General features: G+C 35.6%; 1 protein-coding gene across 1 annotated transcript in view; it reads right to left on the bottom strand.

Moving 5' to 3' along the window:
- Window positions 1–22,713: 22,713 nt before the first annotated feature.
- The window catches only part of NAF1 (nuclear assembly factor 1 ribonucleoprotein), a 37,433-nt gene continuing 34,422 nt past the window's right edge, over window positions 22,714–25,724 (bottom strand). Inside the window, exon 8 of the mRNA XM_004450803.4 lies at window positions 22,714–23,628. Coding sequence (XP_004450860.2) covers window positions 23,165–23,628 — 464 coding nt within the window. The 3' untranslated portion in view covers window positions 22,714–23,164. The remainder of the gene's footprint in view (window positions 23,629–25,724) is intronic.

The following is a 25,724-nucleotide window of genomic DNA, read 5'->3' as shown; positions in this document are numbered from 1 at the left end:
CACCAAACAAATGAAGAAGTTGATTTTAGAAAGAGCTCTAAATGCTCACTGGTAGTAACAGGATAGGAGCAGAATATACAGGGCAGATTCAAGTAGGTTGGTAGAAATAATGGTGTAATATATTACAATCCACTCCTGATTACTGTTATCTCAATAAAAAGAAATCAAGGTAATCATCTAAGAATGAACATAGGGAAGTAGCTGCTGGATATATGAAGAGAGAAAAAAGTAAACATAGTGGTCAAAGAAAGTTCAGTGTAATTTCCAGGCAGCAGTAAGAGTGGACTGGTCACTAGTCAAGAAACTTAAATGGGAACCTGACTGTGAGATGTTCTTCAGGTGCATTCTACTGAGTAGGTGCAGGCTCTTGGGTAGAAAGTATCAGATTGAACCAGAGCTGGATATTTGTTAGAAGAGATGACTGAAGACAGCATATGCAGGAAAATAGTTATCATAAAATATATTATGTCAATTACTTTTTATAATTCTGCAAAGTATAATTATCCTCATTTTTCCAATAGGAATCTGAAGTTCCAGGAAGTTAAGGACCTTTCCCTTCTTTGCGAGTAAATAGCTAATGTCATGTAAAACCAGTCTGAGACACTGTCTTAATTTCCTGCTTGCTAAAACAAATACTGTACAAAGGATTGACTTAAATAGAGGGACTGAAGTCTAAAATCAAGCATCAGCAAGGAGATGCTTTCTTCACAAAGACAGTGACATTCTTGGGCTAGCTGCCAAGGATCTTTTGTTCTTTTCTTTTCTGTCACACAGCAATACACATGGCCATGTCTTCTTTCTCTTCCAGGTTCTGTGGACCACTCACTAGCTTCTTCCTGTGGCTTTCACTCTGTCTGAACTACATTCTGCTTATAAAGGATTCTAGTAATCTTGACTAAAACCCAATGCAATTCAACTAGGCTATACCTTAAATGAAGTAATATCTTCCAGAAATCCTATTTACAATGGGTTCAAACCCACTAGAATAGAGACCAAGCTCAAGAACATATCCAAACTGGAATACACAATTTAACCCACCACTGACACCAAAACCTATGTTTTTCCATCACAGCTCTTTTATATTAGAATTATCTAGAATTATCCATCTGTAGTTTGCTTGACAAACTTTAAGCTCTTTGGATAGGAGCATATTCCTAACCCATAACACATTTCCAAGCATCTAATAGGCATTCAATTACTGTTTGAGGTAGAAACTCCCTTGAGGTAGAAAGGGAGAGAAAGAAAATATATTTATCTTAAAGAAGCTGATTCCAAGTGATAATACTCGTTCATTATTGGTTTCAAGTTGGATCCTTGTAAGGAAATGTCTTAGTCTTTTCCCTTTGGTTTTAAATCCTTAATGAAATTAAGTCCAGAGAGACATAGTTTCCTGTTCCTTCTTTTCTTTCCCAATTTTTTGCTATATGTTGACAATAATTTATTGAAAACTATCTACCTGTACCTATCACATTTCTAAGCATTCTTGTTTAGAGTAAAAACAAACTTTTCATGAAGACAACTCTCACCATACAAGGTTTCAGAGCTTTCCTTTTCCACTTATTCTTTTCAAGTAGGAGCATAATCTTGTAAGGGCTGAGAGAATACTTCTAGAGATAATATCTTCTTACATACCCAATTCAAAAATACTTCTTTCTTCTTCCTGATAATCTTCTACCTTTATGCTTGTCATCACAATAAAAAAGTTCATCGGATATTTATGCAATAAATTACCTAAAAATGAAGAGCTTAAGACTATACTGTTAAAAAAGCAAACAACTAATGATATCTGACTAGACTGCACTGAAATGTTGGCCCACAATTGTTATTTATTTTCTTTGGAGAAGGATGAAAAAAGGTTTTAAGTATTTACCTGAATTCATTAAAACTCCTTTATTTTCTAGTCTCCAAACTATTTTCATTTCTTGAGGAAGAAAATAACCCTTTTATTATGAGGCTAATATTTATTTAAAAGATTTTTCTATGAATTAGTGGCTAGATAAAGTAGCATTAGGAACTTGAAGAAAGAACACAGGTGCTAACAAGATGGTGATGATGATGTAAACTTGTCTCACAGAGCCTAGCAAAAGCATGACACAACTTGCATCTGTGAGATCCACTGTTAAGAAGGAGAGAGTCCCTCTCAGGAGCTAAAACTTGTTATCATTTTACAGGGTCACCACACACTCAGGCCTATTTTTAGAGGTTATTATCCTCTTTGATGAATTTGAGAGTGGCCTACAAATAGGTTAAGGAGAGTTCTAAAAGGCCAATGACACATGTCTGATCATCTGATCTGATAGGAAACAGAAACATAATTTCTTAACATGGATTGTGCTTTTTAAAATGCAGAAATGCAACCCTTTCATTACTTTTATATGTCTCTTATTTTGCCTTTGGTTACTGCACCATATGTAAAATGGTGGCATCCTGAAAAAGTAGATATGAAGATGTGGAGATCATTAACTAAGAAAGAGGACAGCTTTTCATTATTAATTTAGATAGAACACACAGTACATGAAACCTGCGGGCTGCAGGTGGGGTTTCCATAGGAACATTCTATCTGTAAGAATGGCTAGGTTGGAAGACTTGCCTTTGCTATCATCAGCATAGCACTGTTTGCAAATACCACCATATTAATTTTAAAAATAACATGACAAATGAATTTTATCTATTCTCTCACTGCACTGAAAATTGAAGGTCAAGGGGACAAATGAATGAATAAAGTGATGTATATGTGAAGTAGGTTAGGAAGAGAGGGAATCAATAGCTGGATCTGGAATCTGGCAAGAAGTCCACACACACATCAATAGCCCCAAGATGGCTGCTGGGAAGACCCTCATCCAAGATTCTGCCATCCAGAACAAGACTTTTTCCAGAAGCCCCGGATACTCCCCAAAGACTTTATCATTGGGCTATCATGGGGGATTGATGGGTGGGGTAATCAATCAAAACAGCAAACAGCTGGGACCCCTCCCCTGCCATTAGCAAAGGGGTGGAATAATTAATGGTTCAAAAAGCAGATGCAAGGCTTGAACGAACTCTCTCTTGACTTTGGACCCCCGTTCCTGCCCTCTGTTCCCTGCTCTAATCATTTTTCCTCTGCCATTATGGTCATGCAGGTAAAACCTGGGCATTTATAATCTATAATGGGGAATTGTAGTCTGTACATCAGTCTACTTTATCACTTTTCAGCCCTTTCCTCTTCACCTGGGACCCATGATCTGTTATTTTCTCCCATTTCTCATCCCTCCCTACCTGAATAAAGTACTGACCTAATTCACCCAATGTGCTCTTGAAATTCATTTCTGCAGCAGAGTCCAGAACGTAGACAAAATCTGGTAACATATGTGTTACAATGAATTTCTACTGGAAGAGGAAAGGAACTAAAAAACTAAATTTAGGCTGATTTTTAGTTTTGGTTTTTCTGTTTTTGTTTCCATCAAGTAAAACTCCAGAGTGGATTTTTTCAACCCACAATTGATGGGGTTTAGACACTTTATAATATGGATCTTTATCTTTATATTTATAGTTCTAGGAATCAGGAACCACGATGTCTAGGTGTTTTCTTTGTATTTAGAAAAACAGATTAAATGACTATAGTAAAACTGGCAGAGCTATCTGAGCTTGTTTCTACCCCTTAAAATAACTAGAAATTGTGTTCCTTTTCATACATTAGAAGTTATACCCCAGAAGGTATTTTTTGAAACTTCCTTGGAAAACTCTTTATCTAAATAGATCTTGCAAAAATCTTTTTTATTATTTATAGATTTCTGGATGCCTCCACAGCTATTGTGCACCCATAATGTCTTTGTGTTGTATACCCTTTATAGTTTTTCCAAAGTTACAAATGTTGAATATATTCTTCTATATATAAAGCTGAAGAATTGTTTTGATGTGAAACAAATGGATGAATATCAGAGTCAAGGAAGGAAAGAATGACAATCAGGGGAAAGAGAGGAGGCAGAGGGTAAATTACCTTGGTCTTTGAAAACCCATTTGGAATATTTGCATTTGAAGAGAGAAACCCCCAAGATAGGGAAATTAAATTAATTCTCTGCTTTAACCACCACATTTCCTCCCCACCTCCAAGCATAAAGTAAAAGTAATATGAGATCCTTATTATTTTTCTGTTTTGTTTTATTTCTCATCAGGTGTCTGGGCCTTGAGCAATGGGAAGAACAGAACTGTAATCAACTGAAAGAGTAGAAACTTCCAGTGGAGCGACTTTGGAATGGAAGTTTAGAATTTAATTTTGGATGTGTTAAATTCAAGATATGCATTAGACATCCAAGTGAAGATGCCAGGTAGTCTGTGTCTGTCTTAGGCTGGAGTTCAGGAGTGAAGTCTAGAATAGAAATAAGTGTATTTAGAAGAGTGCACCAAGCACAGTTCTCTGGACAGTCCTACATTAAGAGGCAGGCTAAAAAGAAAGAACATGAAAAGGAGACAGAGGAGCAGGGCCACCTCCTTGAATACCTCCAGAAGGCACCATTTGTATTTTGGTCTAGGTGAGTGGTATCACTTGGAATTGTCTGAGAAGGAGGGACCAGTGGGGTAGAGGAAAATATAGGAGAGTTTGATATCCTGGAAACCAAGTAGCATTTCAAAGAGTAAAAAATTACCAACTATGCAAAAGAGATTAAGTTTGATGAAGACTGAGATTTGACCATGGCTCTATTAAGGTCACTGATGATTTTGACAAGAGCAATAGGGACAGAAGTCTTATTAAAATAGGCTTAAAAGAAAAAAGGAGAAGAGAAAATAGAGACTGACATTATAAATAATTTTAGAACAGATTTTTTTGTCAACAAAGAGCAGAAAAATAATAGGACTGTAGCTGATGAATGGACCAAAAGAATGGTTTTTAATAATTACAAGATGGAAGAGAGAATATCAAGTTTTATATGCTAATGGGAGTTGTGATTCCATAAGGAAAAATTGATGAGTAGAAAAGGGAGGGGAGAATTTCTGGAGAAATTGATGTCTTTGAGTAAGAAATACAGTGCACAAATGAAGAGATTGGCTTTAAATAAAAGCACTATCTAAAGAAGACAGCCATAGGTTATTGAAACAGATGCAAATTAGTGTTAGACATGGTGGTGGCATTCTGGATGCATACTGGGATGTCTCAGATTGAGTTTTCCGGAAGCAAACACTGAGATGGAGTTTGGAATGCCCATTATTTTTAGGGTTCAACAAAATAGAAGGGAGAAAGAGCAAATAGAATGGAGAGGAGGAAAATTTCACACCACTATACATGGCTGGCAAAGTCTTGACCAATCCCAACAGGCAGTCTGCATCTGTGGTCAGTACTTTTATGCCCCCATCACAATCAGGCATTGTCTTTGGGCTTCCCTGGGAAGAGTGTGCACTTGAGCTAGGAGGCTCTTGCTAGCCAAAGTAGACCATGAAGAAGCTGTCCCCTGGAGGCTGTTGGCTCACAGCTGTCACAGCTGTTGGGATAATATTAATAGGTCCTTCTCTGAAAGGGGATGCAAACTGTACATAGACATAGAGATGTCTACCAACTAAAATTATTTCAATTTTCTCAAAGAGGCAAACAAAGTCAACAGCTAGGAGTAAGGTATGAGAGTGAAATGGGGGTGGGAATGGGATTGAGAATAAAGGAGAAGTGTGAAATTGTCGCCTTGAAGAGGAACCAGTGAATGAGCTAGAGAAACATGGTACATTTCCAGGCAGTACTGAGGATCCATCTCAAATGGTTTCACACTTACAAATTTAAAGTGAGAACAGATAGCATGTTTGTTTGATTTTCTCCCACCAAGTTTAACCACATATATGAAGATATAGGACCAGAGTAAGAGAGAGGAATAATTGACCAATCAAACCATTTACAGTGAAACATTATATAGGGACTTGCAGACCATTTAAAGACTTTGCCTTTTCCTTTAAGTGAGATGGGGAGCCATTTTGAGGTTGTTTGTTATAATCCTTTTGATTTTGAGAAATAACATACAGACAGGAAATTGTACATAACATAAAGGTACAGCTCAATAAATTATCACAAAGCAATCAGTCTTATAACTCCACCTAGGTCAAGAAATATAGCCAGCATTGTGGAAAGTCTCCTCTTGCCCTTTCCAATTATTCCCTTCCTCACTGTTAACCATTACACTCTAGCAACATTTGATTATCCCTTCCTTGTTGTTGTTGTTTAATAGTTCTGCCATCAAAACTTATTTGACGGAAAACTAAAGTTTAGGGTTGCTGGGTTTTGGGTTTCTTTTTCCCCCATCATTTCATAAATGAAATCAAATAAATTTTAAAAATGCAAAGATGTTGTGCCTAACATTTTTGCTCCACATTGTGTTGGCAAGATTCACCCAAGCTATTGCATTTGTGAATTTAGCCACACACAGGATCAGAATTTGGGTTTGGTTTCCAGAAATTTTATTTCTTCAGCTACAGGAGATAGATTGGGGTGTTTTGTTTTATTTTGTTTTTCTCAGAGCAATTTAAGTTTTCTTGGTCCTTGCTCAGGTTGTAAGCTTGGAATTTAAAGACCTGATCAACTTTTTCTTTCTCCAATGTCCACTACACTTGGAAACAATCAACCAAACACAAAAGTCCTTGTTCTTTATTCCCATACTATTGTTATGTTAGCAATGACTTGATCACTTAAAACCTTATTGTATATCTTTTTGTTATTGATTTGAAGTATTTCTGTATATATTCTGGATATTAAACCCTTATCAGATGTGTTATTTCCAAATATTTTCTCCCATTTCATAGATCATCATTTTACTTTCATGATAAAGTCCTTCAATATATAAAAGTTTTAAATTTTGATGAGTTTTTTTTTCATTTGTTGCTTGTGCTGTGGTTGAAAAATATATATAAGAAAGCATTGCCTAACATAAGTTCCTAAAGATGCTTTCCTATGGTTTCTTCTAGGAGATTTATAGTTCTGACTCTCATATTTAGATCTTTGACCCATTTTGAGTTGATTTTTCTATACAGTGGGAGGTAGGGATCTGATCTTTATTCTTTTGTATATGTAAATCCATTTATACAACATCATTTGATGAAGAGACTATTCTTTCCCAATTGAGTGGTCTTTGTCCCCAGCCAAAAATCGGTGGGCCAAAAAACGTGAAGGCTGACTTCTGAATTCTCAATTCAGTTCCATTGCTCTAGAAGTTCGTCCTTCTGCCAGTACCATGCTATTCTCATTACTGTGACTTTGTCATAAGTTTTAACATCAGAAAGTATGAGTCCTCCAGCTTCTTTCCTATTTTTCAAGATGGCTTTGGCTATACAGGATCCCTTACCCTTCAATATAAATTTGATGATTTCCTTTTCCATTTCTGCAAAGAAGACTGGGATTGTGTTGAATCTGTAAATTGCATTGAGTGGAATTGACTACTTAACAATATTTGGCCTTCCAATCCATGAACACAGAATGTCCTTCCATTTATTTAGGTCTCTTTAATTTCTTTTAGCAATATTCTTCTTAGATATTAGATTTTTTAGTTGCTATTGTAAATGACATTTTCCCTTGCTTTCTTCTTCTGACTGTTGTTTACTAGTATATAAAAACACTACTGACCTTTGAGTAGTGCCACTTTGCCACACAGGGGTGTCCCTGCATGGAGGAGACCCATGCACAAGGAGTGTGCCCCGTAAGGAGAGCTGCCCAACATGAAAGAAAGCGCAGCCTGCCCAGGAATGGCGCCACACACATGGAGAGCTGACACAGCAAGATGACACAACAAAAAGAGACACAGATTCCCGTGCCACTGACAACAACAGAAGCAGACAAAGAACACATAGCAAATTGAAACAGAGAACAGACAACCCGGGGGCGGGGGGGAAGGGGAGAGAAATAAACAAAATAAATAAATCTTAAAAAAAAAAATTTAGAAACATTTATATGTTATATCTGCTCCAAAAGGGTAAAGTCTTAAGAAGGGCTCCCTTTGTCTTTCTTTCTTCATAAATTATTTTGAAAACAAGATAAAAACCAGGGACCCTCTCTCCCAGAAAAATGTATATTTCAGAGGCTCTGGAATATTGACACCTAGCCTCAGATGTCCCAGGGAACATAAACCCAGATTAAGCACCACAGAGTCTATTCTAGAGGGAAGCTAGAGCAGCAATTTCCTAACCTAACACAAAAGATGTGATATTCCTTCCAGGATCACCTAAATAATCCATTACCTTCTTAGCAGAACTAGAGATATCTCAGAAAAATGCACACCACCATGAATTTCTGCCAGCTATCTTCTCTGATAATTTCCCAAAGTGTGTTCTGTGGAATAATGGTAAGTAGAGATAGTCTATGAAAGAATATAAATATGGGAAGTAATATATTCTATAATCCAATACTAGGTTTGAAATTTTTATTTTGTAGTACATTTCAAATGATTCAAACTAATACTATTTGCTTTGTTTTTAAAGATTTTTTTATTTATTTCTCTTCCCCCCCCACCCCAGTTGTTTGTTCTCTGTGTCTATTTGCTGCGTCTTCTTTGTCCGCTTCTGTTGTTGTCAGCGGCATGGGAATCTGTTTCTTTTTGTTGTGTTGTCTGGTTGTGTCAGCTCTCCGTGTGTGCGGCGCCATTCCTGGGCAGACTGCAAGTTCTTTCACACTGGGCGGCTCTCCTTACGGGGCGCACTACTTCCGTGTGGGGCTCCCCTATGTGGGGGACACCCCTGCATGGCAGGGCACTCCTCTCATGCATCAGTGCTATGCATGGGCCAGCTCCACACGGGTCAAGGAGGCCCGGGGTTTGAACCGTGGACCTCCCATGTGGTAGAAGGGCGCCCTAACCACTGGGCCATGTCCACCACCCAAACTAATAGTATTTGAATGCATTAATTTTTTCTCTGTCTATAATTTTACTAAACAGAACTCATTTGAATTTATGTTGTCCCTCACAAATATATCAGCAACAATAGTTGGTCAAAAAAGAAATCAACATTAGAAAAAATTAGTCATTTGCTTTCAGTGAATTAGTTACCAACACAGCTGAACATAATTGAGCCTGACCATGTCAAATCATGTCTGGTACATGCATCGTATGTAGTCAAACACATATTTGCAAGAATGGTAAGATGGAAGAGACAGCCAAAAGTTTTCCCACCACTTATGTAGGTCAGGGGAACACAGACCTAATAGTTTGAAGAGCTACAATGACAGGTTTTGCACACTGTCGTGGCTATTGATACAAAACACATTTTAGAAGCTCATCCCTATTGTCAGCCACTACAGATCACCATCATCTATTTATCATATATATTTTAATCTTTTCTATTTGCTATATTTTATTATTTGGGTCACATCTATCAGAAACAATGTTTAGTCCATCTTATATAAATACATATAGAAAGCTTTTATCACATAAACAAGGTCAGATTGTTCTGCTTGAGGTTAACATAGTGTAACTAATTACAAGATAATCCAACATAAGATGTATTCCCATTCATCAATTGTGTGAATAGAAATAAAAGACATATTTTTGGAAGTTAATTAATTCATGTAAAATATGTGTAACAATCAAGCTTTTTATAATATCTTTCAAATAAATATATAAATATATATCTGTCTTTGAGCAGAAGAGAATATTGGGGGTTTTGTTTTCATTGCCTATTTTCATTACTTAACAAACAAATTTGTACCATGTTCCTAGGGCACTAAGTAACTATGCATATCTAATTCACCAATGCTAACAATTTGGATCCAGAGTTCAAACAAAGTCAAGAATGAGAAATAATTTCATTACTGCTAGTAACTCAAAAACAAGTACACTGGCTGATTAATGGTATTAATGAGATATATCCAAACTTCAGTTTTAAGCACATTACAATAAATGTTTTCTTGGTGTAGTGGTTTGAAACTGTATTGTACCCCAGAAAATTATGCAAATTAAAGCAAATCAATTCTTGTGGGTACAAACCTATTGAAAGTAGGACTTTTGAATAGGTTACTTCAGCTAGGTCATGGCCCAGGGTGGGTCTTAATTCTCTATTACTAGAGTCCTTTATAAATGGGAGCAATACAGAGAGAGAAAGAGAAAGTCACTGAAACAAGAAGCTGAAAGCAAGAAAACCTGGAAGTGATAGGAGAGACCATCAGACACTGTCATGTGCCTTGCCGTGTGACAAAGGAGTCCAGGATCACTGGTAGCCAGTCTTCAGGAAGAAAGTATCATCTTGATGATGACTTGATCTGGACATTTTCATGGCCTCAGAACTATAAGCTGATAAGCTAATAAATTCCCATAGTTAAAAAGTCAACCCATGTTATGGTATCTGCTTGAGCAGCTTAGCAAAATAAAACACTTGGTTTTCTGGAAAACAATTGCAATATAAATTTAGGGTTACACTAGGTCACAGATGACAGGAAGAGAAAGGTTTTCAGAGTATTGGTACTTAATCTGCAGGAAAGGACACAAATGGTTTTCTTTTTCCATTTCTACCCCGATTATTATGAAATCATAGTGTAACTGCAACATTACCTGAAAATGAATTCTCATAAATAATGCAGTTCTTTTTCTTCTAACTATATGAATAGAGAGACGTATAGTTATTTAGCTAGGCCTTCACCTTACCAAAACAAAACATCATCTTTTTTATATTTGCCCTCTTGTATTTTCTTAAAATCTATTTTTTTTACATCTAGATCTCAGAACATGATTGTTCGCAAGCATGCACTGTCAGAATGAGGTACATGCATACTGTGTGAACACCCAGATAAATTCATTCTACACAATGTTAATCTAATTTTTTATTATATTTTTTAAGTATCCAGCATTTAACAATATACTAATTTATTTTCCCTAGCACTTTAATTATAAAATTACACAGTATTTATAAGGAAAATTCTAAATACCTTGAGCACATAAACTAATACCTTAAGCATGTGAAAATAGTGTCCTAAGCAAGAATTCTCCCAAGCCAACCATAGAAAAGCAGATTGGAAAAGGTGAGTAGACATAATTATTTCTCTTCCTCTGCTTATATTCCTTGATTTGTGTCATCTGGGATAGGATGGAAGGGTATCTAATTCTGCAACGAAAAAGATGCTGAAAACAGCTGGATTTTTCTTGATTCTGAAAAGTTCACTCTATATAAACAAAAATGATTACTAAACCATTTGCTCTGGTATGAAGCCTAAATTAACTTGATTATCTTTGACAAAGAATGGGCACCCAAGATAAGACCATTTAAACCTAAATAATTCCTAGGTTTTACTATACATTTTTAGATTATATTACTTGTGGGTTTTTTTGTTTGTGTTTTCACTGCTTTCTAAAAATTTCCTCACACCATGTTTTCCTTAATGATTACAATATATGCAAACTAATATTAAGTTTATGTTTAAAGAAACAACAGCTATCTGTTGGCAAAGACAAGGGGTTGATGAATTCTCTGAGCAGATATGAAAACGCATTTGGGATTAAATTTTTACTTGCTAGTGACTGTATCCACACACATAATGTATATCAACATCACAGAAAGAAAAATTTACTTTACTTTGAGCTTTGAAAATGTATGTAAAATCATATCATAAGATTAGTTCCTATTTAGACAGTCAAAATGTTAACTCTGAAAGTGCAAGTTTCTTCCCAACTCTGTTTTACCTTTATCTCATTTGGTAGTGTAAACATGTCTTTCTATAAAGCTGTGCAATAAGCAGCCAATAGAATTTATTTAGAATTTATTTGGTCTTCTCATCTTTGGAGGTTTGGTATATTGATATTAGAAGATAATGAAACAGATGGCACTAGTGAATGACAAGGGTGCTTTAATAGAATATATGAACAAATAAAACTACATCTTTCTCCGGTACATTTATCCATTCTAAAATGGTTGCAGAATTGTATTCATATGTAAGGCCTATAAAGCTTAAGAGTTATTTTTGCTGCAACGTGAGCAGTTTCACTATTAAAATGCAGCAATAAACACACATAAATGCTCACTTAGACTTTTGTAAGAATATATCTATAGGGTAAATTTTCTGAAGTGCAACAAACTCTCTAGCCTTTGTTTTCCTGAAAACATTTTTATTTCATCTACATTTTTGAGGTTGGGTTCCCCTCCCTTGGCTTTTTGTGTTTTGTTTTTTGAGTACAGCAATTGTTTGTTCTGTACTTTAAATATAGAATTCCATTTTCATCTACTTCCCGTACTTTTTTGAAAAGTCAGTCATATTCTTATTGTTGCTTCATTGAAGTGAACTTGTCTTTCTTCTCTGGGTGTTTTTTAGATATTCTCTGTGATTTTCATTGATAAAAAGTATGAATCTAGTGGTTTTGTTTTTATCCTGCTTGGGGTTTTCTAAGCTTCTTGAATCTGTGGGCTGATATCTTTCAAAATATTTGGAAATTTATTGGTCATTATTTCTTCAAATATTGCTCATCTCTCATTCACTCTCTCCTGACTTCCAAGGATACACTTATGTTAAATCTTTTAACCATGCCCCACATGAAATACATTTTCCCCCACTTTATTATCATTCAATGTGGACATTTCTTAATGACTTTATTCTGCTATGCAAATCCATTATAATCCCATCTAATGGTTTCTTCATTCTAGTTATTATAACATACTAATTATAGTTAGTTTAGAAGTCTTTTTAGTCAACTATTTTCTGGATCATTTCTTAGTCTGCTTCTGTTGACTATAATTTTCCTTGATTATTGTTAGATACTATTACTTCCTCATATGCCTTTAATATTTTATTGTATGCCAGATATCATAGATAATACATTGTAGAGACACTGAATTATGCTATCTTATTGTAATATGTGGTTAAGTTTTGTGCTTGCAGGCAGTTATATTACTGACAGATCATCTTTAAGTTTTATTAGGGAAAGTCTATCTCAGTTCTGTCCTTCATCCTAGAGTGTAGTTCTTAGTCCTATTGTGTGCTTTCTATGGTCTCAACTGAGAGTTCTGATCATTCAGCAACAATTTCCAATCTGGTTAGGCCCTAAGTACAAATTCTGGCTTCTAAGCACTGTGCCGCTTCTGAAATTTCTGCTGAGTTCTCAGTCTCCTAACAGCTCTTATTTGCAAGGCTACACAGAACCCTACTCTGCATATGCACAGCTTAGACATCAGCTGAGATGCTGAGGATGAATCTGTATGCAGTTTTCCTGGGTTATTTCTCTGTAGCTGCATTCTCTCTGGGGCCTACACCTAACTCCCCACAAATCCCAGCCATGTTAGCAGCTCTGAACTCCCCACTCTTTTGCTTAATTTAGAGGACTAACTTTCCCTGTGCTGTTGTTTGGAAATGACTTCACTGAAAAAGCCAGTCTGAAAATGGAATTCAACTCATGTGTTTCCCTACTCTCTAAAATTGCAACCCTGTGCTGGTTGCTCTCCAATGGGTGCAAACTTTGATTACATATTTTGACCCCTATTTTTCATGACAGGGGTTAATACATATACCAATTACCCTGTCATGATAAAAACTAAGACTGTTTTCAACAAAATTTTGGGTTCAACTAGACTTGATTTTGATAGGTAGAGTAGAAATCTAAATTAAATCATTCTGAATTGTAAACCAACTGTTCAACATCATTTAATTTTTCTTTTCCTCATGATTTTATTTTCATTTTTGCTGAATTTTTTCTTTATTTTTAAAGAACCTTTAGATTACATAAATGTTATATTGAAAATAGAGGGGATTCCCATATACCTTACCCCTTCTCCCTCCCATGCTTTCCTCCATTAACCTCATCTTTCATTTGTGTGGTACATTTGTTACAACTGATGAACACATATTGAAGGACTGCTACTAAACAAGGTCTCCTCATGATCTGAAATACCAACTTTATCAGAAATTAAATTCAAATATATATCAGTGAATATATGAAATATTTGGTATACTACATTGATCTGTCAATATTTGCTTGTGTTGTAACACAAAACACTATCACAATTATAATATATAGTGCTACAAATATTATTGTTCTCATGGTACTACCAGCAATGTTAAGTCTCAAAAATTCCTTGGCTATACTTAGTGACACTTTCAATTAGCTTTAGAATATTCTTGTCCATTGCCATCATCATCATGCTCATCATCATCACCACCATCAATACCCAAAAAATTTGATAGTGTATTAGTATTAAACCTCTGAATATACATCTCTACATAGCCTCATTTAGGAGTATTTTAATTTATTCAAATTTTCTTTCATGTCCTTCATAATAAACTTCACCTGGAATATATACAAATTTTATTAGACAATTCTCCTATTGGAATTTTTTCTCTCCAAGTAGCTATTTATATATTTCTAAAACAATCCATATTGCATATTATTCCTTTAACACAATCCTGAACTATATGAATAATTCTAAAAATGTTAGAAATTTTGCAACTATGTTTTAGAAGACTGATCTTAAAGAAATTAAATAAATTTGACAAGTTAGAATTCCACTGACTGGTCATTAGTAACAGGGTTATGTACATTCCTAATGAATGGGAAAGCTTTCTTATAGGCTATTGATATACTGTTACAGCAGATTTTAACTGTACTTTGAAATTTAAAATTCACCTGTAAAATGTGTAGGGCCTTCTTTGTTAAACTGTAAAATTTTGTTATTAGTCTGTGTATTAGTCAGCCATAGGGGTGCTGATGCAAAATACTGTTGGCTTTTATAAAGGGTATTTATTTGGGGTAGACGCTTACAGTTACCAGGCAATAAAGCATAAGTTACTTCCCTCACCAAAGTCTGTTTCCATGTGTTAGAGCAAGATGGCTGCTGATGTCTGCCAAGAGTTCAGGCTTCTTGGGTTCCTCTCTTCCCAGGGCTTGTTGTTTCTCTCCAGGTTCAGCTGCTGTGTTTTCTCCACAAGGCCAGCTGTAGCCTATCAGGTGAATGGCTCTATCTTTCTCACCAGGGCTTCTGCCATGTCTAAGGAACCTTCTCTGTTCCTCTCTGTTCTTCTTCTGTGTGTTCACTTCCCAGGCTCCAGCTCAAAACTCCCAACTCTGTCCTTTGCCATGTCTTTTCTCTGTGAGTCCCTGCCCATCAAGGGATGGGGACTCAATGCCCTACTGACAAGACCCAATAAAAATCCTTATCATAATTTAATCAAACAAAAGTGATACCTCTGCCAGACCAGTTTAAAAACATAATCCAGTAACTATTTTTGGAATTCATAAACAATACCAACTGCTACATTTCACCTCCTGAATTCCAAAAAGACATTATAATATTCAAAAAACCTTAAACCAGTAACAATACTAAGTACAAAATCATATCACAATCAGTTTAAAGAAATACAATGTATCTTGGGGCAAAGTCCCATCTGCTGTAGACTTCTGAAACTTATAAAACCATTTACCTGCTTCCAATACACAAATGGACAAAGGATAAATATTTTCATTATCATAAAGAGAAACTGGAGAGGAAACCTGAATCATGGGTCCTCTATGTTCAGTAAACCTGCAGAACATACTTATTTAGTTGTCGAAGTCTGAGAGTCATTCTTAAGACAATGGTTTCTTCTCCTTGGTGCCTCATGTGGACCCACAATTTCCACAGGCTTGCCCAATGGCCATTTTCTTGTTTTCACCTTTATCAAGAATCTGGGTGTCAACCAAACTCCAGATCTCACCCTCCAAGAGCATAGGGGTGATTGCCACACTTTACCCAAACTTTGGGTTGTGGTCTTAGCCCCCCCCCCCCCCACAGGACAGTGAAGACAAGATTCTCCCTAACCTTTGGCATACAAGCCCAACCTTCTTAGAGCATCAAGTTGACCATCTGGCCTTCCCTATTCCATGGGATGACAGGTCCACCCCTCTCAGACCTAGGGTGCTGACCTTAACTGCCATAATCCTTGAGGAATGTGCTCCACCTCCCTGCACCCTAGGGTAGCAAAACTCTCCCTGAACACTGGGTGGGAACATCCACCCTCTTCAACTGCCAGGGCAAACCCACTCACTCAGCACACATGGCTGGATTTCTTCTCTTGGCCAGAAAGATGTCTTAATTTCATATATCAGTTTCCATGGTATTCCTCTTGAAGCCATTTCCCCTTCAATCTCTCCCTTCCATGTCCCTTTTATTCTAGGCTGACAGCAATTTTGTTATTGTGCCCTAAAAAAGTTTGTTGGTTTAGCATGCAGGAAGCAGGGGTCCAAGCTATCAGACAGTTAAGATGTTCCACAAGTCTTTCCAAGATAACTGCATCTTCAATCCTGATTTACAAGTTCCAAGTTGAGGTAAGTTTCAAATGGAGCACTATCGTCTGGGGACTTGATTTCCTGAGGCTTGGAATTTCTGGGATCAATTTCTGGTTTATTTGTGACTATCAGTTCAGTCCTCAGCATATTTCTTTCATCTAGCATTTTGCTATAAACTACAAGAAGCCAAGCCATATTCTCTGAGTTTACTTTGGAAAGTTCTTCAGCTAAAGGCCCAGGCTCACCATTTTCAAATTTTTCCTTCCACAAAAAACCAGGAGTTAATCTTGCTAAATTCTCTGTAACATTAAAACACAGATCGCCTTTCCTCCATTTTCCAAAAATAGTTTCATCCTTTCCATCTAAGGCCTCATAAAAAGTCTCTTTAGCATTCATCTAACAATTATTTCCTTCTAAGGCATGATAGCCATTAAACAGCAGGTGCTGATACATGATTACCTAAATTGAAATACCATCTCTGTCATTTTGTGACCTTTGAGCAAGTTTTAATTCTCTGTTGCTCAGTTACCTCATCAGCAAAATGGGGCAATAGTGGTACCATAAAGCTTGGGTTCTTAACAAGGGGTCTGTGAGCCTTAATTTTTTTAAAAAAAACATTATTCTTGTGGGAGCATGTAGGTGTGGGAGTGATATATTTATTAGATAATAGTATAGTGTGGACTCAGTCACCAGACTGGCCAAGGGGTCCATGGAACAAAAAAGTTAACCAAATATTTTAACATTTGTATGATTCAAAAAAAAATGTTTGTATCCAGTACATTTAATTGAGAAATGTTTTTATTCAACTGTTTCCTTTTTAATTATTGCTTATATTTTCAATTATTAAATGTACAAAATAAAGTTTAAAAAAAAACCTGCCTTACTGTGAAGATTAATATACAGAAAGCCTTTATTAGAGTATCTAGCACAAAGCAAATGCTCAATAAATATTAACTATTCTGAAGTTAAGCTCCATGTTAGCAGGAATTTGCTCTAATACTTTACTTTCAGGGCTGAACTGGCAACTCAATCAAATAATCTTAAATATCATAGTAAACAAATCTTGTTTTATCAAGATTTTCAGATTACAGTTATAATAATTTTTCTAATTGACTAAATGCTTGATTTTATATCTCTTTTTTTTCTAATTTTATATCTATGTTCCCCTTTGTTTTCTGGTCATAGACTTGGTAGATGATTGGCCTTTCTCTGCAGAACTAGCTCTATTATTATTTTTTTTAAGATTTATTTAAAGCTCCTACTATTAATCTTCTGGGTTTTTTCTTCCCTAACACATTATTATTCTCAGTTTTCATTTTTCCTATGCTTTAGGTTTATTATTCTTTATCTAAATGCTGGTTATTTTCATTGCTTTTTAGAAAATAACTACAAAAATGAATTCTCTCAATATACTATTGGCTGATGATTTTATATTTGGTGGCATATCCTACCCCCCCACCCCCCCACACACACAGTTATCCTGGAATTGTAGTATTTAATTTCTTCTTTCATCCATTGGGTAGTTGGAAGTGATTTAAAATTAACTTCTAGGAAGCGGACTTGGCACAGTGGATAGGGCATCCGTCTACCACATGGGAAGTCCGCGGTTCAAACCCCAGGCTTCCTTGATCCATGTGGAGCTGGTCCACGCGCAGTGCTGATGCGCGCAAGGAGTGCCCTGCCAGGCAGGGGTGCCCCCCACGTAGGGGAGTCCCACGCGCAAGGAGTGCACCCCATAAGGAGAGCCGCCCAGCGCAAAAGTGCAGCCTGTCCAGGAATGGCGCCGCACACACGGAGAGTTGACACAGCAAGATGACACAACAAAAAGAAACACAGATTCCCATGCCAATGACAACAACAGAAGTGGACAAAAAGAATAATTCGCAGCAAATGGACACAGAGAACAGACAACTGGGGTGGAGGGCAGGGGGCGGAGAGAAATAAAAAAATAAATCTTAAAAAATTAAATTAACTTCTAATTTCTAAATGAAGATTATGGTTTTGATATTGTTTAATTCATTGTTAATTTATAATTTTATTTCATGATCAGGAAAAGAAAATGCAACCTATAAAATTTTCTTCCTTTTGGAAGACAACTTGCCTAGATTATTTAGTTGCACAATTCTTCTAAAATTTTCTGTTGGTGCTGTCCCTTTGTCTAGGTCTTTTATCTCAAAGAGCTGTCTGTCTGAGGCTAGTATGATGCAGATAACTTTCACAGAAGTATACTGTTTTCTTCATATTTAAAATTTACGATGTCAACAGTCCATGAGTTCATGTCTTTTTAAATTAATTTTGCATGCTATAAAGTAAGCCCTTTCAGTCAGCAGACTTATGTGATTTCTTTAGATTTCTTATCTGATTTTCTATTTTTTTGTGCTCTATCATTCTTTCCCCTTCAATCTCAGAAACCTTCCTCAGTTATTTTCAAATTTTTTTCTGATTTTCAGTAATCTTGATTCAGCTAGTTCCTAGGCAAATTTTAATTTGTATCATCACAGTAAGATAACCACTGATAATCAAGGTCCCAGAAAGCATACCACTTATATAATCTTCATTTTAAAACTGTTTAAAGATCTACTTTTGCTGACTAAAAATCAAAATAACTCCATAATGGCAAGTTGTATAAAAGAACTAAATAGACAATATTGAAGTCAATTAAACATACTTGTCTTTATATGCTTAATGTAAATTTATAAAACTGAATGCAAATGCCAAACATTATGTCAAAATAGAATATATATAAATGACATATTCTAAGTTTCTACCTCTCCCCAAATCATTACAGCTACCCTAAGAAAAACCTTGTCCTGAGAAGTAGTTCTTTTCTAGTACCTGGGGATTTTAAATACCACTTCGCTTTATTTATTAAATAGCTTAAAATTACAGTAGCCTGGAACTCAGAATATTCTTTTATTAGGAAAGCGGACTTAGCCCAATGGATACAGCATCTGCCTACCACATGGGAGGTCCACAGTTCAAACCCCGGGTCTCCTTGACCTGTGTGGAGCAGGCCCATGTGCAGTACTGATGTGCACAAGGAGTGCCCTGCCGCACAGGAGGGTCCCCCGTGTAGGGGAGCCCCACGCACAAGAAGTGTATCCCGCAAGGAGAGCCGCCCAGTGCGAAAGAAAGAGCAGCCTGCCCAAGAATGACGCCGCTGATAAGGACGGAAGTGGTCACAGAAGAACACATAGCGAATGAACACAGAGATCAGCCAACATGGGGGGGAGGGGAGGGAAGGGGAGAGAAATAAATCTTTGGAAAAAAAATATTCTTTTAGCAAATAGCCTGATTTTAGTTTATATACTTAGTTACCATCCATTCTAAGTAATAAAAATAATATAAAATGGAAGGGAACATGACAAATCATAACATGGGTGGGAAAAGCAGCAAAAGCATACTCTATTCCTGACTTCCCAAAAAAAAATGGAAACTTCTGAACATAGTCACTGCTCATTACTTACATCCTTCCTATGTCCTATTAGCAGTACTATTCATTAAGATGCACAGAAGTTAATGGTCAAGTCATTCAATTCCTATGGACCTGACTAACTTTTCTGTAAAAGGAAGAGACAGTTACTCATCTTATTAAAACAAATGTACTAAACAGCAATTTTATTTTCTGTAAACACCCAAAGGTAGTATCCATATTCAATCATTATTTTATTATAGAAAGGCTAATATATTTTCTATTTGAGGTGAGAAATTGTGTGAATTTACCTTTATAACCCTAGTAGTTTCAAGACGTAGGGTTACATGATTTTAAAAGAAGCACTTTAAGACTAAGGATGATGAAAATTATGTTTCTCTTTTCCAAGTGAGATAGTTGGATTCCTCCTCTTAAATTTAAAGATGGACTTGGTTGACAAAACACTTCTGAGAATCAAGTGCAACATTAAAGGTACAAATATAAGCAGCTAGTTTTCTTCCTCTTTTCTCCCACATATCCTCAACATTACCCCAAACAAAATTTGCTGAAGCTCTAGAAAGCAAGGCCAAAATTGTGTGGTAGTATATTTACCTTCAAATATATGCATACTGAAAACAAATCCTGAAATCAATCATCTGGAGTGCCTATTAAAATAATTTCTTAGATTTCATCTCAGAACTACTGAATTTGACCATGGAAATCAATGTTCATTTTTAACATGCTACTGAGGTGATTTCTAGGCACTGAGAATTAAGTATAGGGAGAACGGAATATTGGCCCTATGTGGTTGATGCACCAACTTAATTGAAACTAGAAATAAAACATCCACTGCCAGATACCAGTACCTGAAGTACAGACTGAAAAATTTTTAGTGCCACTGTGATTATAATGGCTTTGATTTACCATAACTTTACCACTGTTGCAGAAAAGGAAGTTTTAGTGCTTTTAGTCTCACTTGAGACTCCTAAAATCTTCTATCAAGCAGAAAGTGGTACTGTCATTTGCACTGTATACTTCAAATTAGACCAATGCCAGATGTCTTATAGTCACACTGTAAGCTGGAAACATGTAGTCCTCTCTTTTAAGCTATTGGTTATCTTTTCCACTGTATATGTGTTGTTGGGTAATTTTTTAAAAACCCTTCTGGCAATAAAACTGTAAAGATGATGATATCAATTCACTGTAGTATCTATTTCTGTCATCTGCAGACTGACGGCTGCAACTGGTTGATCAAGAGGCAATTCAAACAAAACCTTCATGTTCAAATTTGTCTCTTATGAGTAATATATCAAAGAGCAGCTTTTAAGAAAGCTTTTAATTATAATTTAAATCATTAAAGCTTTAAGTGTATTTTATTGTTAAGTTTACTCATTTATTAGTAAAATTAGAATTCTATTCTACATAATAAACTTTGTGTTATTACTTGTTATTGATAGTGCCCTTCCTTTAGAGAAAAATCAATTCCAACTTGAACATAAAGACCCAGCTCTTTACATTTTATGATTCAGATATCCTTCACCCATCTGCATGATCCTAGCTGGGTCATTCGAGCCCCCAAGGACAGGAGGCACTATGCAACTGGCCTTGTCTTCTACAGAGATGACCAAGAAGTGGCAAACATTTCCACCTTCACTTGGTGGCCCAAATCATGATCACAAAGAGCTGCAAAAAAAAGGATGGGAAAGATATCTCATTCCTTTCTATCTAAATTCAGACAAAAACATATTTAGACAGCACAAGATACTTGTATAAACTGGCTTTTCAAACTTTATTACTTTATCATATGTTTGGGATGTCCATGAAATATTTATGAATCTTACTTGAAACTCAACTATGAAATTTTTCATACTATAATCTTACTATACTACATATTTAAAACAGCAAATATAAACAGTTACATTATTATACATTTAAAGCAGTATTGGTGTTTGGTAATAACGGGTTACTTGGGCCTAAAGTATGCTGATTTGTACTATGTTTTTGTTCAAAGTAAACTGCATGTCCTTTGTTAAATCTACTTCAGTTACAACAAAATAAATGATTCTCAATTTCACAGAATTTCAAAATATTTTTTAATTTCTCTTTTGGTACTGCTTTCAGCACTAGTACATCACATCTTTTGTTTTTTTTAAAGCCACACCTTGCTTTGGACCAAAAGTCACCAAACTTAATCTTATTCACCAGAAATGGTTATCTTTTTGGCTACTCCACAGCTAGGCATATTCAAAAAGACCATACTACCAGCTATGAAGGCGATTCCTGAAGAGGTGCTGCAAAAATATCTGAAGAAATAAGAAAGTTCTGAAGTAAATGATAAAGACAAGGTATACCAAGGGCAGAACTTAATATGCACACTAGAAATCTGCTAAGATTCTCCCCAGACCATGTAGAGGTCAAGTGAGTCTTGGCTGAGCCAGATACCCCAAGGACCATGGACTTGTGACAAGCTAACTTTCAGATTATCCCAGTGTGCTATATGAATATTATTTTCTAACAGTCTTAAGGATTGAAAAAGATTGGGAAGAACCCGTTTAGTGGAAGCTGATCTAGGAATCAAACTAGATTCAATGTCTTGCTGTCTCACTAGCCGAGTGGCCTCAGTTACTTAAGCTCTTTGGAACCCTTAGTTAGGCTCCTCAATTAAAAAACTAATTTAGACTACTTCTAAGGTCTTTTTTACCTCTAAAATTCCATAATTCTCCTTACATTTACACTTTATTACATAAAGTAACATTCACTGGTCTTTCATTTGAGAACTCTAAACTCAAGTCAATCAAGAAATATTTATAAAGCACTTTAAACGGTGCCAGGTATATGAGCATATGGAAAATAGAGATGGGATATATGATCCTTAATTACGTGTGTGTGTGAATATCCTTTGTTTCTCCTTAAGTCTGTTAAATTATAAAACCTACTAAATAGTGCCCAAATAATGGAAATTCACATTAACTTTGCCGTTTTAGACCCTGCCAAAATTGCAAGGTTTGTCCCCTCTGAACCCTTCTTTGCCTTTAAAAATTAATATAAAGAGGCATTTAAATTTAATGGTAAATTGCACTTACAGTGAAGGTCAAATTGCACTTACAATTAAAGTCAAATTCCCAAGTATAAATTTATAAAAATATTTTATTTTAAAGACTCTCAATAGTACTTCAATATCTTATTTTCAGATATACCAAGACAAGTGTTCAGTATATTTTAATCCATGATGAAAGTGGTTCCATAGCTATTATTAGACATACACATATATAGATTCTTCTCTTTTTAATTAGGCAGGGGCTGGGAGATGGGGGGAGGTTTCAATTTAAATACTATATAATTTTAATTTTCCACATCAATTTGGGCTAATATTTTCATACGAATACAATTTTACAAAGGTTACAAATATATCAACTTACAACCAAAGGAATAATTATTTCATATTTTACATTGTTTTAAAAACCTATCTCCATAATCTTTCATTTTTTTCTTTCTTTCCAAAAAAAAAAAAAAAAAAAATCCCTCACCATACCATGTAATATGAAAAAGTCCAGATATCTCTGGAAATGCATACATTCACCTAATAATAAGATCCAAAATGAGAAGAATTACTACCTCCAGAAGACGGTGGGGCAGGCATGGGTGGAGGGGGAGGGGGTGGGGGTAGAGAATATGCCAAATTAAGTAATGGATGAGGTGCCATAGGTGCACTATGAGGTGCAGCCCAACCCATATTTACAGATGGGGGTGGTGGTGGAGGTGGTGGAGGAAGTGAAAAATTATGCATGTCAAATACTGGAGGAGGAAAGTGATACTGTGGCATAACAGGACTGTCTTGTCTTTGAGATGGAAACCCAGAAGTCTCCTGAGATACCACATGTTCTGAGTTATAAAACTGCTGAGGTGGGGGTCTTCCATAGCAAGGTCGAGGATATCTACCCCTGGAAAATCCTCGTGTGAATTCTCTGTTGCCATATCCTTTTGAGTACTCTGAAGCAGAGTTATGAGCATTCCAATTCTGATGTACTTCTGTAAAATCTCCACCTTTGAAGGGGAGAAAAATTCAAAGAAAACAAAATTAAAATTAACTTTAACATATTAAAAAAACATGTTTGAATTTCAAAAATTTGTTTTAACTTCCAATTCACCTTATGACAGTTGGAAATTAAGGGCTAAGGCTTAAAATTATTAAACTATTTTAAAAGACAAAACAAAGTCAAAGGAGAAGAGAAAGTCTAGCAAGACAGAATACTTTTAGAAAGTAATCACTCTATTCCAGCCTAATACTACAAAAACAAAAACAAAAACAGAAACAAAAACACTGTGGCACCATTTCTACCCTCCAAAGGCCACATATAGATCCTAGGGTTCTACTCTCACCCAGCCATAATGAGGCACACCCAAGTCTCCCACCTGAGTGGTATCAAAACAGGCTAGAGAGCAAGCCAGTTACATGGCCTCCTTTAAACAGTGTCAGTGGAGATAACTAATACTTCCACTGGCAGCAATACAATGTTCCCCCCTCCCAGAGGAAGGTGGTATCAGAGGCCTAGTGGTGAGTCAGGACTTTCATCAATCCCTAGCAGTAATAAATCCATCCCCCATAGGTGTTCGTGGGGGCCACAGAGGAGCTGTAAAAACAGAGAAAATAAATTGAAAAATCAAATGGCAAAGACTTAAGCACTAACATATCAGTAATTACATTAAATATAAATGGTCTAAATACATCAATTTAAAGAAAATAATGGCAGAGTAGATTAGGAAACATAACCAAAGTACACTGCTGTTTATAAGAAACTCAAATATGAATAGGCAGGCTCAAAATAGAGAGATGGAAAAAGGTGTATCGTGCAAACTTTAATCAAAAGAAAGAGTATCATGTATTAGTTTCACATGAAGATTTCAAAGTTAAGAAATTTGCTGAAGAAAGGGAGCAGGATAACAAAGCAATCCTAAAAGTGCATGCATTAAACAACACAGCATCAAAATACGTAAGATAAAAACTGATAAAACTGAGAGGAACAATAGACAATTCAACAATTATACTGGAGACTTTAACACCCTTTTCTCGAAAATTCACAGAATAACTAGATGGAAAATCAGGATATAGAAGAAGTCATTGGCACCACTACCTAACAGGATGTAATTGTCACAAACAAAACACTGTAATACTAGAATTACCCTAACAATAAACCAAAGATAATAAAAACAGAAAATAAAAAAAAAACTATACATCAATATCCCTCATGAACATAAGTACGAAAATCCTTAACAAAAATAAGGAAAGAGAATACACACACACAAAATAACAATTACACACCATTACCAACAAGGTCTATAAAAGGGATGCCAAGTGGATTCAATATTTAAAAATCAATAAATGTTATCTATCATATTAGCAGGGTAAAGAAGAAAAATCATATAAACATTATCAATCCATGCAGAAAAAGCATTTGAAAAAAAACTTAAAACCTCAATTCATAATCATCATAATAAAATTCATAAAACTAGTAATAAAAGGGAACTTAATGAAGAGTATCTACATAACAACTGCTGCTAGGTACTGTACTTCGTGGTAAAAGACTGAATGTTTTCTCCAAAGATCAGGAACAACACACTCTTATCAAACATAGTGCCAGAAATGATAAGAAATACAATAAGGCAAGAAAAGGATATAAAAGGCATAGAGACTGGGAAAAAGAAATAATACTGTCCCTATTTACAGGTGACATGACTGTCTATGTAGAAAATCTCAAGGAATCTACAAAAACTATGAAAGTTCAGCAAGGTCAAAAGATATAAGATAAACATACAAAATCCAATGTGTTTCTATATTCTAGCAATGAATCTATGGACACAAAAATTAAAACTACAACATTCAAAATTGCAACAGAAAGCTAAGAAAAGGAATACTTAGGTGTATATCTAACCAAACACAGAGGGTATGTATGCTGAAAACTACAAAAAGCTACAGAAAGAAATCAAAAGATCTAAATAATGGAAAGGTGTACCATGTTCATGGAATTTAAGTCTCAACATAATAAAGATGCCAATTTTCCTGTGTAGATATAGAGACTATTCTAAAATTTATATGAAAAGGCAGAGAATTAGACTAACAATTTTGAAAAAGCATAAAGTGA

This window comes from Dasypus novemcinctus, chromosome 1 (genome assembly GCF_030445035.2).
Source record: "Dasypus novemcinctus isolate mDasNov1 chromosome 1, mDasNov1.1.hap2, whole genome shotgun sequence".
NCBI lineage: Eukaryota > Metazoa > Chordata > Mammalia > Cingulata > Dasypodidae > Dasypus > Dasypus novemcinctus.
Note: the sequence above shows the minus strand (reverse complement) of the source record. Positions and strands in the feature narration are given on the sequence as shown.